Source organism: Fonsecaea pedrosoi (genome assembly GCF_000835455.1).
Source record: "Fonsecaea pedrosoi CBS 271.37 unplaced genomic scaffold supercont1.5, whole genome shotgun sequence".
Taxonomy (NCBI): Eukaryota; Fungi; Ascomycota; class Eurotiomycetes; order Chaetothyriales; family Herpotrichiellaceae; genus Fonsecaea; species Fonsecaea pedrosoi.
In genome coordinates this window covers 522,230-544,545 of record NW_013550611.1, presented here as the reverse complement: position 1 = coordinate 544,545, position 22,316 = coordinate 522,230, and the positions used below count along the sequence as shown (strand labels likewise).

Sequence of the window (22,316 nt, the reverse complement as noted above, 5' to 3'; positions counted from 1 at the left end):
GCTTCACGGGATGATATCAATACGGGAAACAACATGATTACCCACGCGTTGTTGTGGAGTCTAGGGCACGGGCTGGGATGTGATGATGCGAAGGCAGATAGAAACATGATACCCCACCTTGTTTGCTAATGTCTTTTTTTGTATTCGAGAGAGCTGTCGAGAGTCAAGACTCAAGACTCAAGACAATTTTCTAGTTGTCTGCGGAGTATCTCATCATCAAGTACGAGATTCCTCGTAGTAAAAAATCTGTTCCGTTCTATCTGTATGGAGGGGAATTAATTATCAATATTAACCGACGGCATACCGTTTTTGGACGTTACCTGCTCGCTTTTTCGCCCCCTGATATGATGCCTCCCTGCCTGCCTGGTCCATTAAATTCAGTCCAGCTTCAGATTCAGCTTCGTCAGGGATGAAGTAACCAGTTCGGGGGTCGAGCATACTAGGTGTGACGGAACGGATCAGATTGAATCTATGGTAGATACAGTCGTTGTAGTAGTAGAGAGACGACGGGAGAGCAAAGGAGAGAGACACAAACACGAGAGAAGGAGAAATGGAGAGTGGAAAATAGATAAGATACACACGGACACGGACACCGACAAATACAGAGAGATAACGGGGCGAGAGACGTCAAAATGTTCATAATGTGCTTTAACTTTCATTCTATACACAGAGGGCCAGACCTAGACCTAGACCCAGACCCAGACTTACGTACTCCTATACCATATACTGGAACCTCACGCGCGTACACGGTTTATTTGTACACAGGCACGCAGGCACAGGTTCGGTCCAAGTACCGGTACAGTATAGAGAAAAGCTGGCTTAAAACCGAGCCTGGACTCTGCTGGGCACGTCCTGGACGGCCCAGTCGGAAAATTGCTTCTGGCTGACTGTCCGGCGGACCTGTTCGGTCGTGAAGCCCTTGGCCTCGGTGGCCGGGTTGTATCCCAGGCCGGTGAGGCGGGCGACTTCTTGGTCTGAGACGGGAGTGGTTTGCTTGCCGTCGGCGCGCTTGTAGACGGTCACGACGACCGCGCCGCCCAGACCCAGGTTGTGCTGCAGGCAGTATTTGGTGTCCTTGACCAAGCGGTTGTTGGCCCAGCCACGCAGGTGCCACACCAACTCGGCGCATTGGGCGAGGCCGGTGGCTCCTATAATTCAGGATTGTTAGCCACTTGTACAAGATCAAATGATGGAAGAGGGATAGGAGAACGTACCGAGAGGGTGACCCTTGGAAATGAGACCTCCCGAGGGGTTAATGACATATTTGCCACCATATGTGATGTCGCCGCTCCTCACCAGCTCATGTGCCTTGCCCTTGGGAGAGAGGCCTAGAGCATCAATCACGCACATCTCGTTGGCGCTGAAGCAGTCGTGGACCTCGACGACTTGGACGTCGTTGGGGGTAATGCCCGCCTGCTCGAGCGCACGTTTACCGGCAATCACTGACATTTGATAGCCGACGAGGTCAATGCTGGAGCGGCTGAAGAGGTCTGGCGAGTCGGTGGCCATCGCCTGGCCAGCGATCAGGACGGCCTGAGACTTGAGGTGAGGTCGCTTATCGAGGAAGTCCTGCGAGACAACAACCGCCGCGGCGGCACCGTCCGAGGTCGGGCAGCATTGGAGTTTTGTAAGGGGCTCGAAGATCATGGGAGACTTGAGGATTTGTTCCAGGGTGTATTCATCCTTGAACTGGGAGTATGGGTTCCTCTTGCTGTGCTCGTGGTTGATGCGGGCGATCTCGGCAAAGTCCTCTGCCTTTGCGCCGTACTTCTCCATATACTCTCGGCCGGCGTTGCCAAAGAGTTGAGCAGCGCCTGGGGCATTGGTAACTCCACGCGTGGCTTTCATCATCTCGTTGCTGGTGCCGGTAGGGTTCGCGCGGTCTTGGAAGTACGTTTGTAGACTACCGGGGGACATTTTTTCGAAACCGACAACCAGGACGCAGTCGGCTGCGCCGTAGGCAATAGCTTGTCTGGCCATATTCAAACCCGTCGAGCCCGTTGAGCAGTTATTATTAACATTGTATATGGGGATCGAGGTCATGCCGAATTGGTAGAAGACGCGCTGGCCGCAGGTGGAATCGCCATAGCAGTAGCATGCAACACCTTGGTCGACCTCGTCGTAGTTGATCTGAGCATCCAGCATGGCTTTGATGCCGGCCTCGAATCCAAGCTCATGGTAGTCTACCTTGCCGCGCGGCTTGATGAACTTGGTCATGCCGACGCCTAGCACGTAGGCGGGAGCTGGTTGGCGAGGCATTGTGTCTGGTGGCGTGTGAGGAGGTGGAGTTGGTACTCGAGGGGAACGATCGCAAAGGTTAGGTGAACAATTTGCGTGTGAAACAACACAACTGGATAACTCGGGGGAAACCAGAAGGAGGGAGGGAAAGGAGATAATGAGTGAAGATATAGACTCGATGTTTTGTGATCAAAGAAAGATCCTTCTGGTAAGCTGATACTTTATTATAGCCTCGTTTCGTCTTCGGCATTTTTTGATACAGAGACCTCGGCACTGAGGTCTTGGACCGACAGGACGCCGCAGACGCCGCATTTGGGGAGTGGATGAGCGGGGTGCCAAGGGGGGCCTGCAGCGAGTAGGACTAGCCCACTCGGTAGAGGCCTGTGGCACTCCCAATTGCCCCCCTGTTAATATTCGGACCGACCTACATACTTATCAGGTACACTTGACTCAGTACGCCAGTACGCAGGCACAGGCACCACCTCTAGGTACTCGGTATTGTGGAACTGAAGCAGGCCGACGAGGGGCGCAGAGAGAATACCTGGCCTAGTTCCATGATTTCCCTCACTGACTCGCAACATAGATCTACCTACTACATGTAGGTATCTAACTCCTATCAATTCCTGTCGAGCTGTGTACCTCGTACTTGTACTGCCTGTCCCGCCAATGGATCCTTGGCTCACCGTCTCTTTGTCCCTGCATCTTCTCCCCCTGTTTCCCCCGCTCTATCCATTCCACTCTTTCTTGCCCGCACAAATCCACGGGAGCCGTTCCGCTCGCGGCGCTCCATTGTCCAACAAAACCTATCCTGACACAGAGAAATGCATGGTGTGATTGGAAATGGTCAATCGACATGCGAATCATGACGGGCCGAATGATGAACCAAGCATCAACCCAAGCCCCAGGGATGCCCATCGAGTCCAATTAGGCGAGGCCTGAAGGGCATTCGACGTCACGGATTGGCTTTGGTGCTGGCGGATTGGTTGACAGACTCTTAGGAACCCCCACCTGATGCTTTGTTCCAATAGCAACCCACGGCTGGATGCATCTCATTCCTTACCCCCAAAAATGCCCACACTCGCAAGTCCACCTCTCAGTGTACAAGCCAGACTCATTGCACATGGCATTTTCATTCTTGCTCGGCCCTTGATGCTCTAGAACTGCTGTGTTCTCCTCACCCTCTCTTGTGCAAATATTCGACCTCTCGACGCTTGTTCTTTATCACGAGAACAGCAATCTGCCTTGTGTGCACCAGCAGCTGTTCGATCCTGGACAGTGAGGTCAAGACATTTGTCTGCCCCTCTAAGATCGCCGTCTGCACCATTGTCAGCTTCCCACAGTCGCCCCCTGACCTCAGAGAGTTCACTTCCTGCTATACCTCTTCAATCGACAAAGGAGTTGCCTCCTGTCGGCTGTCACAGCACGCCATTTCACTGCTGAACGCTTCGGTGCCGTTTCCAGGAAGTGGTTTTGTGCTCTGACAGAAACCGTCCCCGTCGGTCTGGTTGCGAGGGAGAAAGAGTTCGAACAACGCCAGGCCTGTGATGGAGTGTGGAACGCAGAGAGATCTTCTCAGTCACAGCGATTGAGAGATCTATCTTGCGTTCCATCGGGTCCCGCAGCCCATTGTGCGTCTCTGCGAGCAAAGAGTTGGACGCTGGTGGAAATATAAGATTGTGCTCCCCGTGCCTCACGACAGAAAAAGGTCGCACCTACGCTCGCACGTCGAATTTTCTGCCCGTACTGTGGTCCGTAAACGACCATCATCGCCGGGGCGATGAATCATGCCAGCAAAACCACCGACGATTCCTCGCCCCTCACCCACGATCCAACTTCCAAATTTCCATCCAAGTCATCGCAACCACCGATAGCCATGGCTGCCCAACCCAAGCTGGATACGGGCTGGAGCTCGACTGATACTCGAATCTACTACACCAAAAAGTACAGACAGGTTCTCTCGTCCGCTCCCGCATGTGCCTTGGCCGTGGTCGCAGGGGTGAGTGGCTTGAAATTGACCTCATGGAATTCGCCATCTGACACGTCTCCAGGCTCCCCTTGAGAATGTCAAAGTCCGAATGCAATCGTAAGCGAATGAAGGGAAGGCGGATTATGCCCATGTTAACAGCGAGCAGACGTCATTTCGCTCATGCTTTGGAAGCTACCAAATACACCTACCGTACTGAAGGCATTCGTGGATTTTGGGCCGGTGAGAGCGAATCCCACGGCCGAGAGGTTACAGAAACTGACTGCTTCAGGTACATTCAATCCGCTAGTCTCCATCACCTTCTCCCGAGCGCTTGGTTTCTCCATCTACCGAAAGGCAAAATACACATTCGATGGCTGGATCGAAGCAGCTACAGGTCGATCACCTCTTCAACATGTCAATAAGCCTGGCACTTATCCTGATATCTACACCATGACGTGCTTTACTGGAGCAGGAATGGTCTCGGGTGCTGTCACAGCTGTCGCTTTGAGTAGGGCTTCCTTCAAAGAGGTTTGAGATCAGACAAATTCTAATGATTTCTCAGCTCCGGTCGAACTCATCAAGAACGCGACGCAAACATCAGTTCTCATGGCCTCGCAGGTTGATCATACCTCGGCAGCACCAACCCCAGCTGGTCCTAAAAACGTCGGCCGTGTCAGCTCCTGGATGTCTATGAAGAGAATCATCGCGCGGCAGGGTCCTCTGGGCCTCTGGACTGGGTTCCGATTGCATTTGGTCCGAGATGTCATTGGCAGCGGCATCTACTTTGGGGTCTACGAGACAACGAAACAATCGCTCAACTCGTACTACGGGGCTGAGAAGGCCAACTCTGCGGGTGCGATTGCGATGGCGGGGGCTCTTTGCGGCGTCGGTGCTTGGGTGGTGGTATGCTCTCCCCAGCAATCTGTTCATTTTCTTTCTGACGTGCTGTCTTGCAGACCTACCCGCTGGACACGATGAAGACCCGTGCTCAAAACAACCTCGTGGGCTCTTCTCTTCCTACTTCCACTGCCAATCAGAGTCTCGGTGCGGCCATCGGGTCCACCGCCAAATCCGCGGTTCATCGGTTGCCCAGCAAATGGAAGGGCGTGGAAATGATCATCTTGCGTTCGTCGCTTCAGAACATGATTCAGATGTCCTTTTTCGAGCAGGCAAAGGTGTGGATTGACAAGCTGGAGTTCTCCGACGGCAGCCGAACTCTGCCCGAGGTAGAGAGACAATTTGGAAGAGACAGCAAGATTGTCCACAAGAATGATAAATTGTGATGGGTGGGCGCCTGGACAGCACATTGACAGGATAGTGAGTCTCATTGCGGCCTGTTTCCTTTTTTTGGCCAGAAAACAACAGAATGCACGTTTGATGAGGTTGGGTCGTTCCCTGTTCCCAGTGTCTTTGTCCGTTTTGTCTTTGCCGTCGACCAGCTGTTCAGCTATTCGACTCAACCTGCAGTCCGCTGTTCCTATCTCCTGTCCCGCCCTCGGTGATCGTCGTTTACTTCACATTCTGACAGGCTTGCGTGGCACGTCATAGTCACATGTCCCTTCGAGCAATGGGTCAGTGAGCAGCGTAGGATACTGACAATGGCACGTCACATTCTCCCTTTCTTGTTACGCACAAGACAAGACGGCATACCGACTTTGCCGTTGTGTTTGATTTATCAGGTTCACCGACAACGGCACGTCACTGACGTGTTTCTTTGAATATCCACTTGTTATACTTGAGTGTTCGGTTCCTCTATAACGGACCAGCTCGCTCCAAGGCGGACACCGCAGCAGCAGCAGCATCAGGCTCTCTAGGAAATGACCGAGTGAGTGAGGAGTGAGTGAGCTGACCGCACGGAGATATCGTGGAGTCAAGGAGGCCACGAGACGGCGATGGGATTGGCATGTTGTGTCGATACCCTACCAGGAAATTGCACATGTCAGCTTTCCGTTCACTTATTTGTGGAGTCTCTGCCATGGTGGCCCTGATGACTTTGGCGCCGTCTTGTCTTGTCCTGTCGTTCAGTGACATGGTGCGCTTGGTCGTCACAATAAGCACCAAGCAGGACCAAGTAGCACTGGATCTGGGATTGGGGCTTGGACCCAGCTAGACTCGGAAGGATGTACCTACATACGCACCGAGTACCGTAGTCGGTACATAAGGCAGTTTGGTATGTCCTTTGCGATTTGCTGTCCTGTCTCCTGTCTCGGAAATCGGGTGCGGTTTGGGGACAAGGTAGTTCCGAGCCCTGCTATCTATCTCCCCAATCCCATCTACCTATGTAAGTATATGAGTAGATATGTCATCAGGGGGTGGTGGTGGGCGTGGGCACGGATAGTACCCTCGATAGCACGTTGTACCTACATGTACCTAGCTGCTCGGGAACACGAGCATACAAACGACAATGACCGGCGTGAAGCGGCATGTACCATATCACCGACAAACTAACTATACTGGTAACTATACTAGATGTACCCTTTCTGCCTCTCCCTCCATTACTCGTCTTTTTGCGGGGGGACCGGAGGGTTGAATTCCCCCGGATTTCCAATCATGCAGGTTAGTGCGCTGTGCATTAATCCCAATTTATCCAGCTGATGAATAATGATTGGTGCTTCGTAGTTGGGTTTCGCAGTTGTTTCAATGGGGATTTCTTTTTTTTTATTTTTATTTTTTTTTATACAGAAAAATCACAAGACATAGTCGATGGTAGACGCGCAAGGTTGAGGGATCTGTACCTTGTAGGTGAACCTGGTACCTGTGCCTGTGCCTGGTACCTTACATTGTCTGAACCCATGTAATGTGTGTATTAGATAGATACCCAGAGAGGCAAGTACCATGTACAACGTGAGAGGGTGTGTAATAATGATAATTATGAAAAGCGGCTCTCAACCGAAGTAGGAATCACTGCCGAAGCGATTAGAAACCCGAACACGGCCCGTGGACTCTCGATTAGGAATTGGATAGTGGACGAAAAGAGTAATTTCTACAAAACGACCAAGGTAAATACCAAAGAACCAAAAGACTCGATTGGATTGGATGGGTTCCACGGTGGGCTGAAAAAGAGGGTCACGGTCGACTGAGGACGGAAAGGGAGAGAGGAGATTTTTTTCGTCCGCTTCGGCACGCGAAAGACTCGGTGGAGTCGAGTCGCTTCGAACCGGGATCATGGCGTGATATTGTTGCGATGAACGATGGACTGGGATGGCTTGGGCATGGGAACGGCACGACTCGTTGTGCCTGGGCTGTGCTATAGTATGCAGAAGAAGCTTGTTCAACAAAGAGAGACAATTACAATTACTGGACACTGTAAAGTGACATTTGTTTTTGGTCCGTGGAGGATTCTCGAAGGCGAGTGGGGAACACTGGAGGAGAATAACAAGGACAAGGACAAGGACAAGTACGATACGAGGTACTTGGTACTCGGTATATATATCTAACTGTGTCTCTATTTGTCTCTACATTTATCGCATTCTCTCCCATTAGCCAACCAAGTCGTAAAGCTGATTCTATCCCGAGCCGCAAAAGACAGACAGACCAGAAGACACAGAGAAAACCCAAAAACCTTTGTCTTTGTCGAAACGCAACAGCTACCACCAACATGGGTGACAGGTACCCCTCGGCCATCAAGGATGCGTCCCCCCTGGGCCAACCACTCAAGTTCGAGTTCAGTGGCCGCACGGCCCGCAACCGCTTCCTCAAGGCCGCCATGACTGAGCGTCTTTCGTCGTGGGATCCCGTTCATCTGGAGAAACGAGGTGTTCCGTCCAAAGGACTCGCCGAAGTCTATCGAAGATGGGGAGAAGGGGATTTTGGCGTGATTCTGACGGGCAATATCATGGTCGACTATAAGAGTTTGGAAGCCCGTACGTCTCTCTCGACAATATCCTTTTCATGCCGTTTGGAGGAACATCCGAGACTAACACATCTGAATTCCAGCTGGCAACCCTATCATCCCACCAGATGCCCCCTTTGAGGGACCCCGTTTCGAAGGGTTCAAGGCGATCGCGACTCAAGCCAAAGCAGCGCACGGAAACTTGATCCTGGGCCAGGTCAGCCACCCAGGCCGTCAAGTCGAAGAGAGACTCGAGTCCAATCCCGTCTCCGCCAGCGATGTTCAACTAGTCAGAAGCCTCACGGGGATGAAATTCGCCAAACCCCACGCAGCCTCGCTCGAAGAGATCAAAGACATCGTCAACCGCTTCACCCATGCCGCCGAGTATCTAGCCAAAGCTGGGTACGACGGTATCGAGCTTCGTGAGTACCCCGGACTTTGACCTGAGCTGACACTCCCCACCGATTTCCGGTGTGCTAATCGCGTCTCTAGATGGTGCTCATGGCTATCTCCTGGCCCAATTTCTCAGTCGGACAACCAACAAGAGGACCGACCAATATGGCGGTTCTTTACAAAACCGTGCTCGGATCATCCTCGAAATCGCTCAGTCCATTCGCCAGAAGCTGCCTGGATCGTCAGGCTTTGTGCTTGGAATCAAGGTCAACTCGGTAGAGTTCCAGGAAGACGGATTCACCCCCGAGGAAGCCAAAGAACTCTGCGTCCTGTTGGAGCAGGCCGAGTTCGATTTCGTGGAGCTCTCGGGTGGCACGTATCAGTCCCTCGCATTTGTCCATAAGAGGGAGTCGACCCGAAAGAGGGAGGCATTTTTCATCGAATTTGCTGAAATGATCGCTCCTGCGTTGAAGAAAACAAAGTCGTACATCACCGGCGGATTCAAGACCGTCGAGGGTATGGTCAACGCGTTGAAGAGTGTCGATGGTGTCGGGCTAGGTCGACCCGCGTGCCAGGAGTTTTATTTGCCCAAGGACATGTTGGCGGGCAAGGTCTCGGGTGCCCTCCATCAGAAGATCGATCCAGATGAATTCATGCTCGGAAACGTCATTGCCGGCACCCAGATACGGCAAGTCAGCAAAGGCGAAGAGCCGATCGACATGTCGGTGCAGGAGAACGTCGAGGCCTTCTTGAAAGAAATGGGGCCATGGATGCAGAAGATAGGCTCCGGGGATCTCACCAACTATGGATTCATCGACTTTGAGAACATCCAAGCAAAGCCGTTTGGAACTTCTGCAGCGGCGGCATAGTCGAGATAAGCAGGTTGGCGAGGAGCAGTGGCGGTTCCTCCTTGAGATGTGATGTGTCGATAGATCAGCTAGACCGTTGGGCCTTGGGTGTTGCTAAGGCGGAAAGGCTAGACCGCCTTAAAGATGGATTGTTTTGTGTATCAGGTCGTTCATTTCTCGTTGTCTCGCTCTTTGCTTTCTCTGTTTCGTTTTCAATAACGAGGAGACTCCCAGCCACCGCGATCCCGATACACGTCACCGCCATGAGGGTCACACCGCCCGTGTTGGGCCTGAACTTCCCCTCTTGTATATGGCGCAGGGTGGAGAAGTAGCGTATCGTTCCGTGCCCGACGCAGAGGCTCCCGCTCGCGACAAGGACTCCTGCAGCGATCTTGGTCCTCGAGTCGGACAGGTGAAGTAATGTCGGCGACAGAGCCGCGAGGGCTTCCACTTTCTCGAGAGCAACTCCCAAAGCAATGAAACCGAGGCCAGTTCGGGCCCATGCGAGGAAGGTTCTCTCGGAGGCAAGGAGATCGCGAGCCACAGAACCTGTGTTGGCAATAGGGTCCACCCTGAAATACCGTGTCAGTCGCGACAGCATCTCTGATCAGAAATCCCAGACTCCTGTGATACGCATCTCAATCAACCCGACTTGCGAACGAGCACCGAGGACCTCGTACCGCACAACTCCGGCTTACAGCGCATGCTTATCGGAGACGAGGCTGTGGAAATTTTTGGAAAAGGGAAAGTGCGCCGAACGCGCCAGCGAAGTTCAGTGACACCCAGGTGCCAGGACACCCCACCACTGCACACGGACTCCCTTTTCTATCCCACAAGGTAAGTAGAGTATTTGACATTGCAGATGACATTGCTCCCCGCTGAGATATCTTTTAGCACTAGTATCGAACCATGTCACTTTTAACCAGCCTCGACGACGACGATGACTACGTTGCCAAACTCCTCGTCGAGGATGCCCGGAAGAGTTCGCTGCGGTATGCTTCCCAGGGCATGTCTGCCTTGCTGCCCAAAAGACCTGCGGGTTCCGCGCCGAAACCGAACACTCGCTTTCTGAAAACACTGGTCCGTGAAGCCGACAGTCACAATGCGAAATTGAAAGAGAAGGAGGAACTAGAGGCAAGGATCCGTCTACAGAACATTAGAGATGCGGAGCGAGACGCTAGAAAACATCGGCGACGGGAGCGGGATGATGGGGAACATTATGAAAGGGACCGGAAGAGACGCCGAACGAGTGATGCTCGTGAGGACGACAGGGAAGCCCAGAGAGACAAACGAGACGGCACTCGAGTGTCTGGACACAGCAGGAACCCGAAGCGGCAAAGGGAACGAGACGAAAAGAAAAGGAGGCGGCGCAAACACCAGCATGAAAATGGCGACTCCGACGAGTTCCATGAGTATAAACGGTCTCGACATAATGACTCTCCACGGCGAAGAAGATCTCGTTCACGATCCAGGTCCAGAAGCAGGGAAAGGAGACCAGGGGAGACACGCAAAAGGCACAGACAACCAGACAGTGAACGCAGATTTCGTCAGCATTCTCCGCCCAGCGACATGGAGCTATCAGGATCAAAGGATACACACCGTCGTGCTCGTGCCTCGTCGTCATCTTCAACCTCTTCTGACCCTCTCGCTCAGCTCATTGGTCCGCACCCAATATCGACCGTTGACCAGCGTCCCCGGCGCCGTGGCCGAGGATTCAATCACCACAACCACACATCTCACCAGTCCCGTTCCAACATCGACGCCCACTTCTCCCCGACATACGACCCCTCCACACACGACGCGGCCCTCGACTCGGACGAACTAAACCCAGAAGACCAAGCAGGCGACCCCGACGACGAATGGACATCGGCGCTCACCGCGCTTCGAGACCGGAGAGCCTGGCGCGCGAAGCAGGCCGAGCGCATGAAAGACGCCGGGTTCACCGCCGAGGAGATTGCACGGTGGGAAAAGTCGGCCTCTACGTCTCGTGGCCTGCTGGCCAACGACGACAACGACGGTGACGTCCGCGATGTCAAGTGGCGCAAGCGAGGCGAGGAGCGTGAATGGGACATTGGCAAGGAGAGAAGCCCCGAGACAGATCCCGATCCCGAGCCCACTCCCGTCATGGACACCAGACCCGCGCGCAAGCACAGACGGGGCGACGTGCAGAACGGAGAGGGCAAGAAGCCACGACCAGATGTCGATGCCGCGTGGCGCAGACCCGAGAGCGCCCTCCTGAGGCAGTTCAAGAGTGCTCTCCGTTGAGGGCGTCTCTTCTGACTTACTTTTTATCTTTTTCACACACATACCACACTGTCTATGGTGACCCACCACCACTTTATCAACTCCTGCTTAACACGAAAGTGATCAGGAATTGGGGTCTTTTTTTGGTCAATCCTGTTTGAAACGAGAGGGACGAGAGAGACGAGAGGTCCTTTTTCTATCTCATCTGTCAAAACTCATATTAGTCCTGGAAGCGAACAACTCGATCATCGTACACTGTCTATACCCGTACCATAGGTATCAATGGCATTGTCGGTTTCAGATCGTCCAAGCTCGGTCCCAGACTCAGCGTCGCCGCTGGCCTCCCCTTTTCCACTGGGGACCTTTTTCATACCCCGTTTTCTTCATGCCTGTCACAACCCTTTGTTCTCCTCCCATGAGTTACATCATAAGAAGCGACCATGCGCATTCCCCCCTTCATGCTCAGAATCGTCCATCCCGTTCGTGAATCAAGTTCAAATCTGTGGCACCCAAAATAGCCCCCCCAAGCAGAAAAGAGCTCGAAACTCCTTGGACCCCCCAAACTCCCGTAACCTCCCATAAGACCCGCGTTTTGACAGACAAAACCTCCCAATCAACTCACAAGATCCAGACTAAATGCCACTCGCAACGCTGTAAATCAAACCTCTCCCAACTCTTGACTGCTTTCATCCTCTGCCTCCACTTCCCTGACTATCCGGTCTGAACATCTCGCCCTCGATGCTCTTCTCGCTTCGGTTTCTCTTCCAGAATGCGAGCCCCAGTTTTAGTCTGCTCCTTCTCCTGCCCATAGTCTTGGTACTGGTTTTCCTGTCTTTGGCGCTTGCATCTTCCACGTCTCCATTACTCAAGATGGTCGTATGAATGTCATATTTGCTGCTCTCTCTGCTGGTTGCGCTGTTACTGCCCATGCTAAAACTGGGTCTCAGTACCGGACTTCCTGAGTGCATCGGTGCACTTACTGCCCGGTTGCGTATGGCTTGGAGACTGTTTCGAAGCCTCGTCAGTTCTTCGCTTTTGTCTGAAGTATAGCTTGTAGCTTCAGTGCTTCCGCTAGGGGTCAAGATGTGCCCCTCACCACCGCCACCACCTCTTAGGATGCCGCTCGTGGTGTTGTCGCTTTGAGGCGACCTGGCGGCCGGTGACATGTTGATCGATTCAATTTTAGGCTGCTTCGATTCGACGTCGCTTGCTGGGGCGCTGGCACGAAGGCCGGGATGTGAAGGATTGTATTGACGTTGGGGATCGTAGGTTCGTACTGGCTCGTCCTTTTTCGAGGTCGCAAAATTGAATTTTTGCATATTTTCTGCTTCTGAGGCGTTATTTCCCTCCATAGCTTCCTGGGGGATAGCCTCTGTTCCTGCGCGCATTGATACCGCATTATCCCTTCTTGGATCGTTGAAGGGTTGTATAGGTTCTGTGGTGTCATTTGATAATGAGGCTAGCCGCGGAGTATTGCTGGAAGTGGTGCCATTCCTCTCTTCTCTGTGAGTGGTATCCGGCGTAAGTTGCGCCGGGATATGTTCACCGTTGACAAGGGCTGAGCTGGCCCATTCCTGATCAGCCGCATTCAAATTCTGTTTAGATTTCGAGGCAGATCGGTCACGGGTGGTTGAGACGGCTATCCCTGCAGCATCTGCTAATGACAACCGATGAGTACTGTCTTGTGGTGTAGTGTTACTACCCTGTCGGCCACGTCCAGATTCCGAGCGCGGCTTCTCTGGCGAATGATTACGGTCTCGGAGTGGAGACACCGGCAGATGTTTCTCTTTTCCATGGTCCTGCAGTCGGCCGACAGGACTTTGGGTCCTGGGACTTATTGAACCTCCATCACCAGGCCCAGTTCCCTTCATGACAAGCTGGAGTTTCTTTTCATGCTCGGCTCTTGTAAACCAAACTCCTTTGTTGGTCAGGATCTCGTCGGCAGCGAACCGCATGGCAGGAATTATGTCAGCAACGTTGGCGAAAAGCGGATGTGCAAAGATGGTCATGAAGCCGATCTGGCCATTAGCAAGCTTCAGCATATTTCCCAATTCAGGAGGGCCGCCAAAGAGTGTCGTCTCCATTCCAACGGCTTGCTCCATCTCTCCTTGATGCGCAAACTCCTTCTGAAGTAGATGGGTCCATTTTTCGGCCACCAACCATGGTCGAGCCTGGCACCGTCAGTAGGAGGAATGGATCAGACATGAGATGATGTGAACATACCACATTGCTGATGTCAGCGCATTTAATTAACAGCCCACAAGCCAAAGTCCGCGCCCAGTCGATGTCCTTTGGTGACCATCCATCAGTCGCTCCGCTTTCGTGGATTTTCTCTTGCAAATTGCCCAGTTGTTGCATGTAGTCGGAATGGATCCCCATATCTGTGGCGAGAATGGTGCTGATCATCAGTCTCCGAAGAGCCTTATCCTGGAATGCAGTGTTCCAATGTCGCCGGAGAATTTGAGAGTAAGCCGCACAGTGAAAGGCCTCGAGAACCGACTGATCGTTGTACAATTGCGCAAGAGGCGCATTCAACTTGACCAGAAACATGTTGTTGACGCCAGGATGGCCAACATCGTGACCAATGGCCGAGACCAAAAGGGTGAGTGCTTCGAAGGGCCCTAAAAGTCGTGCTATTGGTGACTTCTTGTCTGCAAAAGGTGATGGCTCGGCACCTGCAGGATAAGGTGGTAGAGTGCCTATTTGGAGGAGGAAGTAGAAAACTGATTGCAAGACATCGACAGCGTGCCTGAAGTTGTGATAAAGGACAAACGAATTGTATGCTACACGGCACCCTTGCATAAAGTGAAGTAGGTCGCCTGTTTCATGGGTCAGCGAGGTGCAACGATATCAGTCGACGATGGAACTCACGTTGATTCATGCTCCACTGCTCACACTCCTCCATCTGAAGACAATGATTCAGCATAAAATAGCCAGCGTAGACGAGTTCATCCTCTGTAAAGTCATGGCCAGAAAAGTCCCACCGGCCGACAGCTTGGGCGACGGCCTCTTTCCGGGACTCCTGCACATACAAGTCACGATGCTGGTAATCCTCGATGATATTTTGCGGCTCGCAAATCCCCTTGAGTAACTTTTTCACCATGGCTTCGCGAAGATAAGCATAGGGTTTCTCTTCTTCCATACCGACCCATGATTGCTTGCGATTCCTCCGAGCCATGGCCATGAAACCTGCTTGCTCCTTTTTTGCGTTCTTGTATATGCGGTAGGCGTGGACCGTCAGACCCATGATCCCGGCTTTGTCCAATGGACTCTTCACAACATCGAGCGCTCCAGCATCCAGGCACTGTAACATTAACTGCGCGTCGATGATATCCGACTTGTCTTCGATCGCAACGGGTTTGGACTCAGGGCCAAATGGTGCCCGAGAGACCTCGGGTTGAGGCTCTGTCTCCAGAGCCTGATCGTGGGAGTCATTCCGTTTGGGTTGCACAATCGCCACCGGTATTATCAGCTTGACACCCTCATCAACTTGGAGATCGGATGCTATGCGGGACAGCAGTTGAAGGCCGTATGACTCGTCGGACTCAGAGGAGAAGGTGATTTCCTTCCTGAGCAAGCTTGGGGATGGTAATGGAGAATCGGAGGAGGGAAAGAATCTGGGTTTCGCTTTGGTATGCTCACGCTTTGACTCGGAGCCGACGTCAAAGCAGGCAAGTATCGGAGTACAATCGAGCTTGACCTGGTCGTGAAGTTCGGAGAGTTTTGTGGAAAATGCCCTACCAGAACTGCATACGTACACTTGATATCTCGGCGTCAGTCCCGGTCGGAGCTCAAAAAAGGCAGCTCTACTTACCTTGGTTGAATACAGTCAAAAAGGCATTGACGTTGGTCTGCAAGTCGAGGGGCAGGTCCGAGAATTCCACCTGCGAATCTGCTCTTGCGGGCGTGCTAGGAGACAGCCCCTCCCGAGAAATCCATCTTTCGGTGTTGAATCTTTCGTCAATGTATATGACTCGACAGGCGGAAGGGTCCATGGCGTCAGCGATGGCTTGAGTGGCAAGGAGAAGAGACCGTCGCTTCAAGAGGGTTTACGGGCCCATAATGCGATCAAACGGCCGTCGGGACGATTTGTGAGACCTCGATTTTGCCCTTTCCTCCTCCGGTGACGTTATGAAACTCCAGACAAATTTACAATAAATCTGACAAACAACTCGAGGACGATGTACGCTTATTGTAGGCCCATTGCGCGCGAGAAGACGGGTGGTCCTCGAATGAGTGGGAGAGTAAAAGTACTCTCCTCACTTGCGGTCAGGCGGAAAGAGACAAACTTTGGCTCAGGAGCTCGACGAGGTTACCAGGGCCGATATGAGACGAGTCATACACACTCAGGCTGCGCTGATTCGATGCCGTCGAGAATCGGGGAGTGTGGATGGGAGGATGGTAAGGCAAGCTGCGAGTGGGTGGCAGGTCGCAGCTGTCAAGTTTTTCGAGTCTTCGGGTAGTCGCAGACGCCGCCGGGGAAAGTGACTGAAGCTGCAGACAGGCGAAACACAGACAGCTCTCCGATGAGATGGTGAAAGTTGACCTGGCGGAGATCCGATCGAAGAATTGAGGAACAGAGGACTAGAAGCAGTGAGGGTTTGTGCAGGCAAATGGGAGAGGGAGGGATTCGAGCTTGGTTCTGGTCGCAGGAGGTCAGGGCAAGTGGTAGCAGCAGTGGATAAGTGTAGTAGTAGTGGTAGACACTTGCGAGTTGGCTTCGCTGGGGGCGACAGAGAGCGAAATCGAGAGGCCGAGCCCTCACAGGCTTAGGGCGAACCCTCCCCAAGGATTAGTTGGCCTGGTGGCACAAAGCACAAGACGCAATTGGGTCTGACAATGGGGGTGGATCTGCTATGGAAGGAAAAAGGAAGCGCAAGGGAAGCCGAAGAGAAGCGCGAGCGAAGGTGCAATCGAAGTGCGGAGCAGGCCAATGCATGCCCACGAGAGCCAATTAGGGCCTGAGGTGGGCATGCTGGGGGGTGCAGTTGAGGGCCAATAGGTTAGCGGGCGATAGACAAAACGGCAGGCCCTTCTAAGTAGAGTTAGGGGTCCTCCAGTGACCAAGTGCGCCAGTCACCAATGCTCACCCTCCTCCAAGGTCCACTACGACTTGTTTCCCTCCCTTGCTCATCGTCCCATCCCATCCCATCCCATCCCATCCCATCTGGGTGCCATCCATCCTTAGGGGCAAGTGACCTGTGCTCCTCCCGTCTATCGTGGGTGCCTCCGGGACGTCCTAAGGTGCCTACTTGGGTGCCTATACCATAATTGACCATACAAATATGCTGCCAGCTATGTCAGCCTACTTACCTGGTATGCACAGAAGGTATCCAGTTTCTTCTCATCATCCCCACCATTGAGCTTACCTTTTCTTAGCTGCCTTGACCGTCTTTCTCATTCTTCAGCTGGTGTGGCTGGGAACCATTGCGCAGTCATGACCTCCCTGCCTCCCTCATCCAGGCACCCCTCTTTCATTGACCGTGTCAGGCTTCCATCAGCCTTCTAGAAACCGCCCACCATTTGTCGTACCACAATTCCCTCTCTCCAGCAAAGCAGAACAAGGCAGATGATCACTGTTTTACTCTTGGCCATCATCACTTCGTCATCCCTCCATCATTTCAACAAGTACACGTCACTGGCGGTTACGAGGCACGAGGTTAAAAAAAAGACTCATCGACGGTGGATACTCATTCACGACAACTCCCCCTCAGAGCATTCAATTGATGGGCGCAGCTGACTTATGATATCCAGGGAATACAAGCCTAGCACGCTGCTCCCACTGGAGAAATGCTCCCGGGAAATGTGTCTGTTCACCTCGTCCGGGCCTTGCCTGTGTCGATCATTATTAACTCGACCTCTGTCGATCAGCACACAGGGGCCCATCACCCTCTAGCCCTGGTGGCCCATCCGCGCGTACCCTTGAATTCTGCATGTTGATCCAAACGGGCATCATCTCCTTTGGTAGTGGCTTCTTTCAGATTGACATGTTTCTCCACCGGTACCCGTACTCTTTTTGTCATTCACATCGTCCACTAGCTATCGGGCATATCGGTTTAGTTGTACAAATCCAACCACCATCCCATGCAGCTCCCACCGTAAGCGTCAGAGACTGATACCTGGACACGCCGCCCCGCCTTCTGCTATGCAAAAAACTGCTAATGCTGCTGGAATTGTGACATAATCGGACTCTGATGTTTTCGTCGGCCTCGGGATCTCAATTCCGGTCCTCAGTGGTCAAGACTAGCCGCCTGTTTGAATCGCTTAGCCAGACTTTCTGACGGGCTGCCAGGGTCGAAAGATTCATCCTCTGTCTGCAAACGCCACGGACGCTTCAAGGGCCGCTCACCATATGTTTCGAGTATCGCCAACAAGGTCCCCCATCCTGGTGATTCCGTCAAATGGATCGCGTCCACCTGGTCATGCGTGGTTGCCACTCGGCATAGAATCTGTTCTTCTTCCTATAATGACGGTCAAATACATGTCTCATCTCCAAGAGAGTCAACTTACCTTGCTGAATACACCCATACCGTGCAAAAAGCACAAGAGGTGGAAGTCGGAAACTGCGTCGATCGATTGTGACGAGCGCAGTTGTTTAGCCACGTCCGCAGGATCCTGGCCCTCGGCCACAGCTTCCCGATTCTCAACTGGAAACTTGCCGTTCTTGAACAGAGGGTTCGGCTTGATGGGCATTCCCGCTGTCAAGGACACCAACAAATATTCCACGGGGAAGCTGGGCTTAGCATTCTCTTGCACATTTGCACCATACTCATTGAAACGACGGTAGAAAACTTCAGGTATGTATCGAGTTCTCCCGTTCGGGCTTTGATCGTCTTCGGACTGGACCAACATCACCGAGGGATCTGCCGAAGGTTCCACAATGTCTGCGCGAACCATCTCGACAGCGGCATTTGATGCCTGGTAAGCTCGGATCGTGATACTTTCGTCCTCGTCTCCGGTGACAACGCATGTTACGAAATTTGAACCGAACCGGCCCGTCTCGCTCCATTTCGAAGGCTTTGGATATTGAGATTGGAGCCGAGCCGCAAAGGCAATCTCCAGAGATGAAAGAAAATACGAGTCGATGTGTCGCTTGCAAACAGCTTGACCCTCTCCTTCTTCAGGGGCCAGTAGATCGGTGAAAATGACTCCCACCCGTTCGAGTCCACAAAGGCGGGCAACGTCATCGACATCCTTTTCATTCGGCCATTCGAGCAGTGTGAGCCCGTCAACTTCGCACATTTGAGGTGGTTCGTAGATGGCTTCAACCACAGCCTTCACACCCAAGGGGACTTCTGTGTATTCTTCGTATCGACCATACAAAAATCCCAGCCGTTGAGCGCCTGATTTTCTCCAGAAATCGATCAGTTTGTCCACCATATCTGCCGAGGAAAATTCAACATGGTCCACCATTCGAAATTCTTGTGGCTGTAATGTGATAGCGCTCGGTTGACATTTCGTACATATTCCTTCGGGCCAGGGAGGATGGCCAGACGGGCAGTCCTTCTTCACTCGATAGTAAGGTTCAGAAAGCGGGGGCATGTACGAGCTCTTCAATTCGGGCTTGTTCGTGGCGGAGTTGATTTTGCGCAGATAGCTGTGGAACGATAGATGCTTTATTTTCTTCTCGTCGAGGTATTTCTTGTCGTAGGGTTCTAGAGGCTGGCAATAATCACACATGCCTTTGGGCCCATGTCGACACATCTTAAGGTCTCTGGGTCTTGAAATCTTTCCATCCAGCTTGTCTAACCTGTCGTCCAAGGCAGATTGTTGCACAACTTCCCATGGATTTTTAACAAGTGTCGGAGAGGTAATTGTCGGAGCGGTTACAGGAGCGGCAGGCTCTGGTAATGCGATGGTGCCGTTCAAGCGTCGAGGGGCAGATGCGACATCACCGTTGGTGTGACCGTTGGGTATGGTGTCATGTTCAGAAAACCCAATATACAACTTATCTCCATGTTTGAGTCCAACCTGGCGCAGTTCTACCCCGGGGAGGTCGACGAGACGTCGCTCTCGACTTGGGTCCGGTTTCGAGCTGACGGGCTTGTTGCTAAGGACTATTGAAGAGGCGTCGGTATTCGGGGGAAGGTGGTCAAGGATCTGGAAACGCCCATCATATTAGCGAATTCAAGGTTTCCCTCAGGCACACGGGATTGGAGTTACCTGGGAAGTCAGGGATGAGAAATGTTCGGTAGGCTCGACGTTCAGTCGGAACTGGCCCCATTTCGACTCGAATCGTAGCAACATGGTTGAAGGGTGCGGGGCGTCCGCGCGAGGACAGAGGGAGGGCGAGTCAAGTCTAGCGGATGTAGGGCAGAGAGCAGATGATCAAAGTCCCGTGGGAGATAAATGAGGGACAGAGAACAACCCCAGCGTGAGTGAGGACAAGTATGAGGTGAGGTGAAATAAAGGACAACAAAGAAAACAAACGCAAAAGGTCGAAGTAGCCTCGAAGAATTCGTATACCTGATGGTAGCGAGGCTCTCGATGGTGAAGTTGATGGTTGGCTCAGTCCTCATGCGAGATGATCACGGACAACCAGTGACAACTTCTCCGAAAACGCTTTGTGGCCAGGCTCCAAATCTTACGTCATGCAGGGGCTGTGGCTGTGGTGGCTGTAGTGGCGCAATACCACTCCCAACACTGGTCAAATACTCGCAAGGCTGCATTACGAATCTACTTGGTATAGTACGTCCAAAGTAATAATTCCTTCGGTTTCTGCCATTTTCGTTTCTATTGCCAATTACAATGATCAAAACAGACATTTTCTCGCGCTTTGATACGTCAACATTCATTAGAAGGACATGTACAGACCCGTGCTCATCGAGACAATCCAGAGGATATCGTATGCTAGTAATTCAATCAAACTCCATCATACATGTGCTCCCTGACATACCGGTAACGCTGCTAGTATCAACATGCCCAAGCTCGAAGCATCGTCCACGCCAAATGGAAGAATCCCCACACTCATTATGCATCCTTGTACAATTCTCCCAGCCGCTTTTCCAGAATCTTTCGTCCTTCGTCTGCTCTCCAAACTTCTTCTGACGGTGCACCTTTCACAATCTCCCATGCTACCAACTTGTCTGTCACTTTTGTCAAATCCTCTTGCTTTCGTTCCCAATCCGTATCCCTTTTCAGGTGAACCCCAGAAGTGACGACGACAAGAGGAACGCCACGATCCTGGATATTGCGAGCGCTGACAACCTCGTTCTTGGTCAACGAGTCCGCAACCAGGTTTTCTTGCAGCTTGTTCTTGATAAACTTGCCACCCTGGTAGGAGGACTTGCCATACACACGATCCTCTTTAGTACGGCCCTTGAACAAAGCCCCGGCCAAGCGATCGAGTCCGAGCGGAGAAATGATTCCACGTCCCCACAGGATAAACCCACGACCAGGTGCGCCGACTTTATAAAGAAGGTCTTCATGAAGACCATCGATGAACATCATCCCCCTGATATCACGCGGATGTCTAGCAGAGAAGACTCTGCTGTAGACACTACCGATGCCAGCAGATACCAAGATCCATGGGCCTTCCTCACCTGCAATGGCCAGCGCTTCAGAAATTGCATCTGCAGACATGCCAGCCGAGTGTGGAGACGGCGCGTTGTCAGACCATGCAATCCCAGGTCGATCCCAGTAGCAGTATCGGTCAATGGTACCGTTCGTCCATGCATCGTAAACCCATCCTTCGAAGCTGTCTTCCACAGGCATATATCCTCCCTCAAGTAAGACGGTAGGTTTCGCGTTGCCATCTGCGTCAAAGGTCTGGTTGCCAACGCAAGCGAGATGGACGGCGTATTTGTCACCATCCACCAAGTACCGCTTGCCAGGAGGCACTAGTGTAGCGTCCCTCGAGCGCAATACCAGGACAGCCGTAAGCAAGACAACAATAACCACGTACAGGGCCATAAGGACGGTGGCAGTCAGTACAGCACACCATTCTCGAAGAGAACGACGGGTCTCTTGACGACCTGTAAGACGCACTTCTTCTTCTGCCTTTCCCCATTGGACCGTCCTATTTGTGACAACATTGTATAGGCCAATTAAGGCTGCCCAGATTACCGAAGCGACTCCGATCCAGCCTTCTTCCAGCCTGATGCGAGGTACTGCGAGGATAATGATCATGTCTATCAGCAGAATGACAGAGATTGCCATGCTCAAAACGCTCATAGCAGTCGATGGAGTGGCAAAGAAGAGGAGAGCCGTCAGGATATTGCCGATAGTGAGGGTGGTCCAGGCGACGTCGAAGAAGCCCGAGCCTCTCGAATTGAAACGCGGCGGGCTGACAAAGATGGAGATGAAAAGTAAGGTCCACCATAGACAGGTGATCATCAAGAAGAAAACTTCGAGCCATCGTAGAGCTCTGACCGAGAAGAGGTTGTAAGGTGTTACCTAGGAGGACGATTAGCTTGCTGATGTGTCGGGTCGTTTGTGAAGACCTACAGCAGGATCATCAGGACTGAGAAAGCCGGGACCTCGATCACGGCGAGGCAATAGCCGTGTTCTTTCATTGGCTTCTTCTGAGGGGCCGCTGGGATGATGATGGGATGTGGTGGCTGCGGCGCTGTCTTCTTCCTCCTCTTGAGGTGCGTGGTCATTATCCTTCTTGCTATTCCCCCACAGAGAAACCATGGTGACCAATCTAGACCAGTTCAAGGTATACGGAGGGTCGGAATTGGCAAGGCTCTAGGTAAGGATCACAAGACGTGAATATTTGTTAGATGTGATCAGGCAGGTTTCCATCGAATCTCTGAGGTGAATGAAGGCGGTGGAAGAAAGAGGTATTAGGATC

At 52.4% G+C, this 22,316-nt stretch overlaps 8 protein-coding genes across 8 annotated transcripts; 3 read left to right on the top strand and 5 right to left on the bottom strand.

Annotated features, from left to right (window-relative positions):
• Positions 1-819: 819 nt before the first annotated feature.
• Z517_07665 (uncharacterized protein) lies at positions 820-2,259 on the bottom strand (the record flags this gene model as incomplete). Its single annotated transcript, XM_013426186.1, has 2 exons — positions 820-1,148; positions 1,215-2,259. The coding sequence occupies 2 exons, from the start codon at positions 2,257-2,259 to the stop codon at positions 820-822; spliced, it is 1,374 nt and encodes a 457-aa protein (XP_013281640.1).
• Positions 2,260-4,111: 1,852 nt separating this feature from the next.
• Positions 4,112-5,487, top strand: Z517_07664 (uncharacterized protein; the record flags this gene model as incomplete). Its single annotated transcript, XM_013426185.1, has 6 exons — positions 4,112-4,234; positions 4,287-4,321; positions 4,371-4,444; positions 4,494-4,712; positions 4,767-5,107; positions 5,161-5,487. 6 exons carry the CDS (start codon positions 4,112-4,114, stop codon positions 5,485-5,487), a joined length of 1,119 nt encoding a protein of 372 aa, XP_013281639.1.
• Positions 5,488-7,802: 2,315 nt separating this feature from the next.
• On the top strand, positions 7,803-9,298 carry Z517_07663 (uncharacterized protein; the record flags this gene model as incomplete). Its single annotated transcript, XM_013426184.1, has 3 exons — positions 7,803-8,067; positions 8,141-8,458; positions 8,529-9,298. The coding sequence occupies 3 exons, from the start codon at positions 7,803-7,805 to the stop codon at positions 9,296-9,298; spliced, it is 1,353 nt and encodes a 450-aa protein (XP_013281638.1).
• A 64-nt stretch (positions 9,299-9,362) lies between these two features.
• Z517_07662 (uncharacterized protein) lies at positions 9,363-9,878 on the bottom strand (the record flags this gene model as incomplete). Its single annotated transcript, XM_013426183.1, has 1 exon — positions 9,363-9,878. The coding sequence occupies one exon, from the start codon at positions 9,876-9,878 to the stop codon at positions 9,363-9,365; it is 516 nt and encodes a 171-aa protein (XP_013281637.1).
• Positions 9,879-10,186: 308 nt separating this feature from the next.
• Z517_07661 (uncharacterized protein) lies at positions 10,187-11,542 on the top strand (the record flags this gene model as incomplete). The annotated part of the gene is made up of 1 exon (XM_013426182.1): positions 10,187-11,542. One exon carries the CDS (start codon positions 10,187-10,189, stop codon positions 11,540-11,542), a length of 1,356 nt encoding a protein of 451 aa, XP_013281636.1.
• A 665-nt stretch (positions 11,543-12,207) lies between these two features.
• On the bottom strand, positions 12,208-15,516 carry Z517_07660 (uncharacterized protein; the record flags this gene model as incomplete). Its single annotated transcript, XM_013426181.1, has 5 exons — positions 12,208-13,692; positions 13,745-14,340; positions 14,393-14,912; positions 14,973-15,280; positions 15,336-15,516. 5 exons carry the CDS (start codon positions 15,514-15,516, stop codon positions 12,208-12,210), a joined length of 3,090 nt encoding a protein of 1,029 aa, XP_013281635.1.
• A 2,235-nt stretch (positions 15,517-17,751) lies between these two features.
• Positions 17,752-19,768, bottom strand: Z517_07659 (uncharacterized protein; the record flags this gene model as incomplete). Its single annotated transcript, XM_013426180.1, has 3 exons — positions 17,752-17,982; positions 18,032-19,621; positions 19,685-19,768. 3 exons carry the CDS (start codon positions 19,766-19,768, stop codon positions 17,752-17,754), a joined length of 1,905 nt encoding a protein of 634 aa, XP_013281634.1.
• Positions 19,769-20,491: 723 nt separating this feature from the next.
• Z517_07658 (uncharacterized protein) lies at positions 20,492-22,156 on the bottom strand (the record flags this gene model as incomplete). Its single annotated transcript, XM_013426179.1, has 2 exons — positions 20,492-21,916; positions 21,968-22,156. 2 exons carry the CDS (start codon positions 22,154-22,156, stop codon positions 20,492-20,494), a joined length of 1,614 nt encoding a protein of 537 aa, XP_013281633.1.
• Between the last annotated feature and the right edge of the window lie 160 nt (positions 22,157-22,316).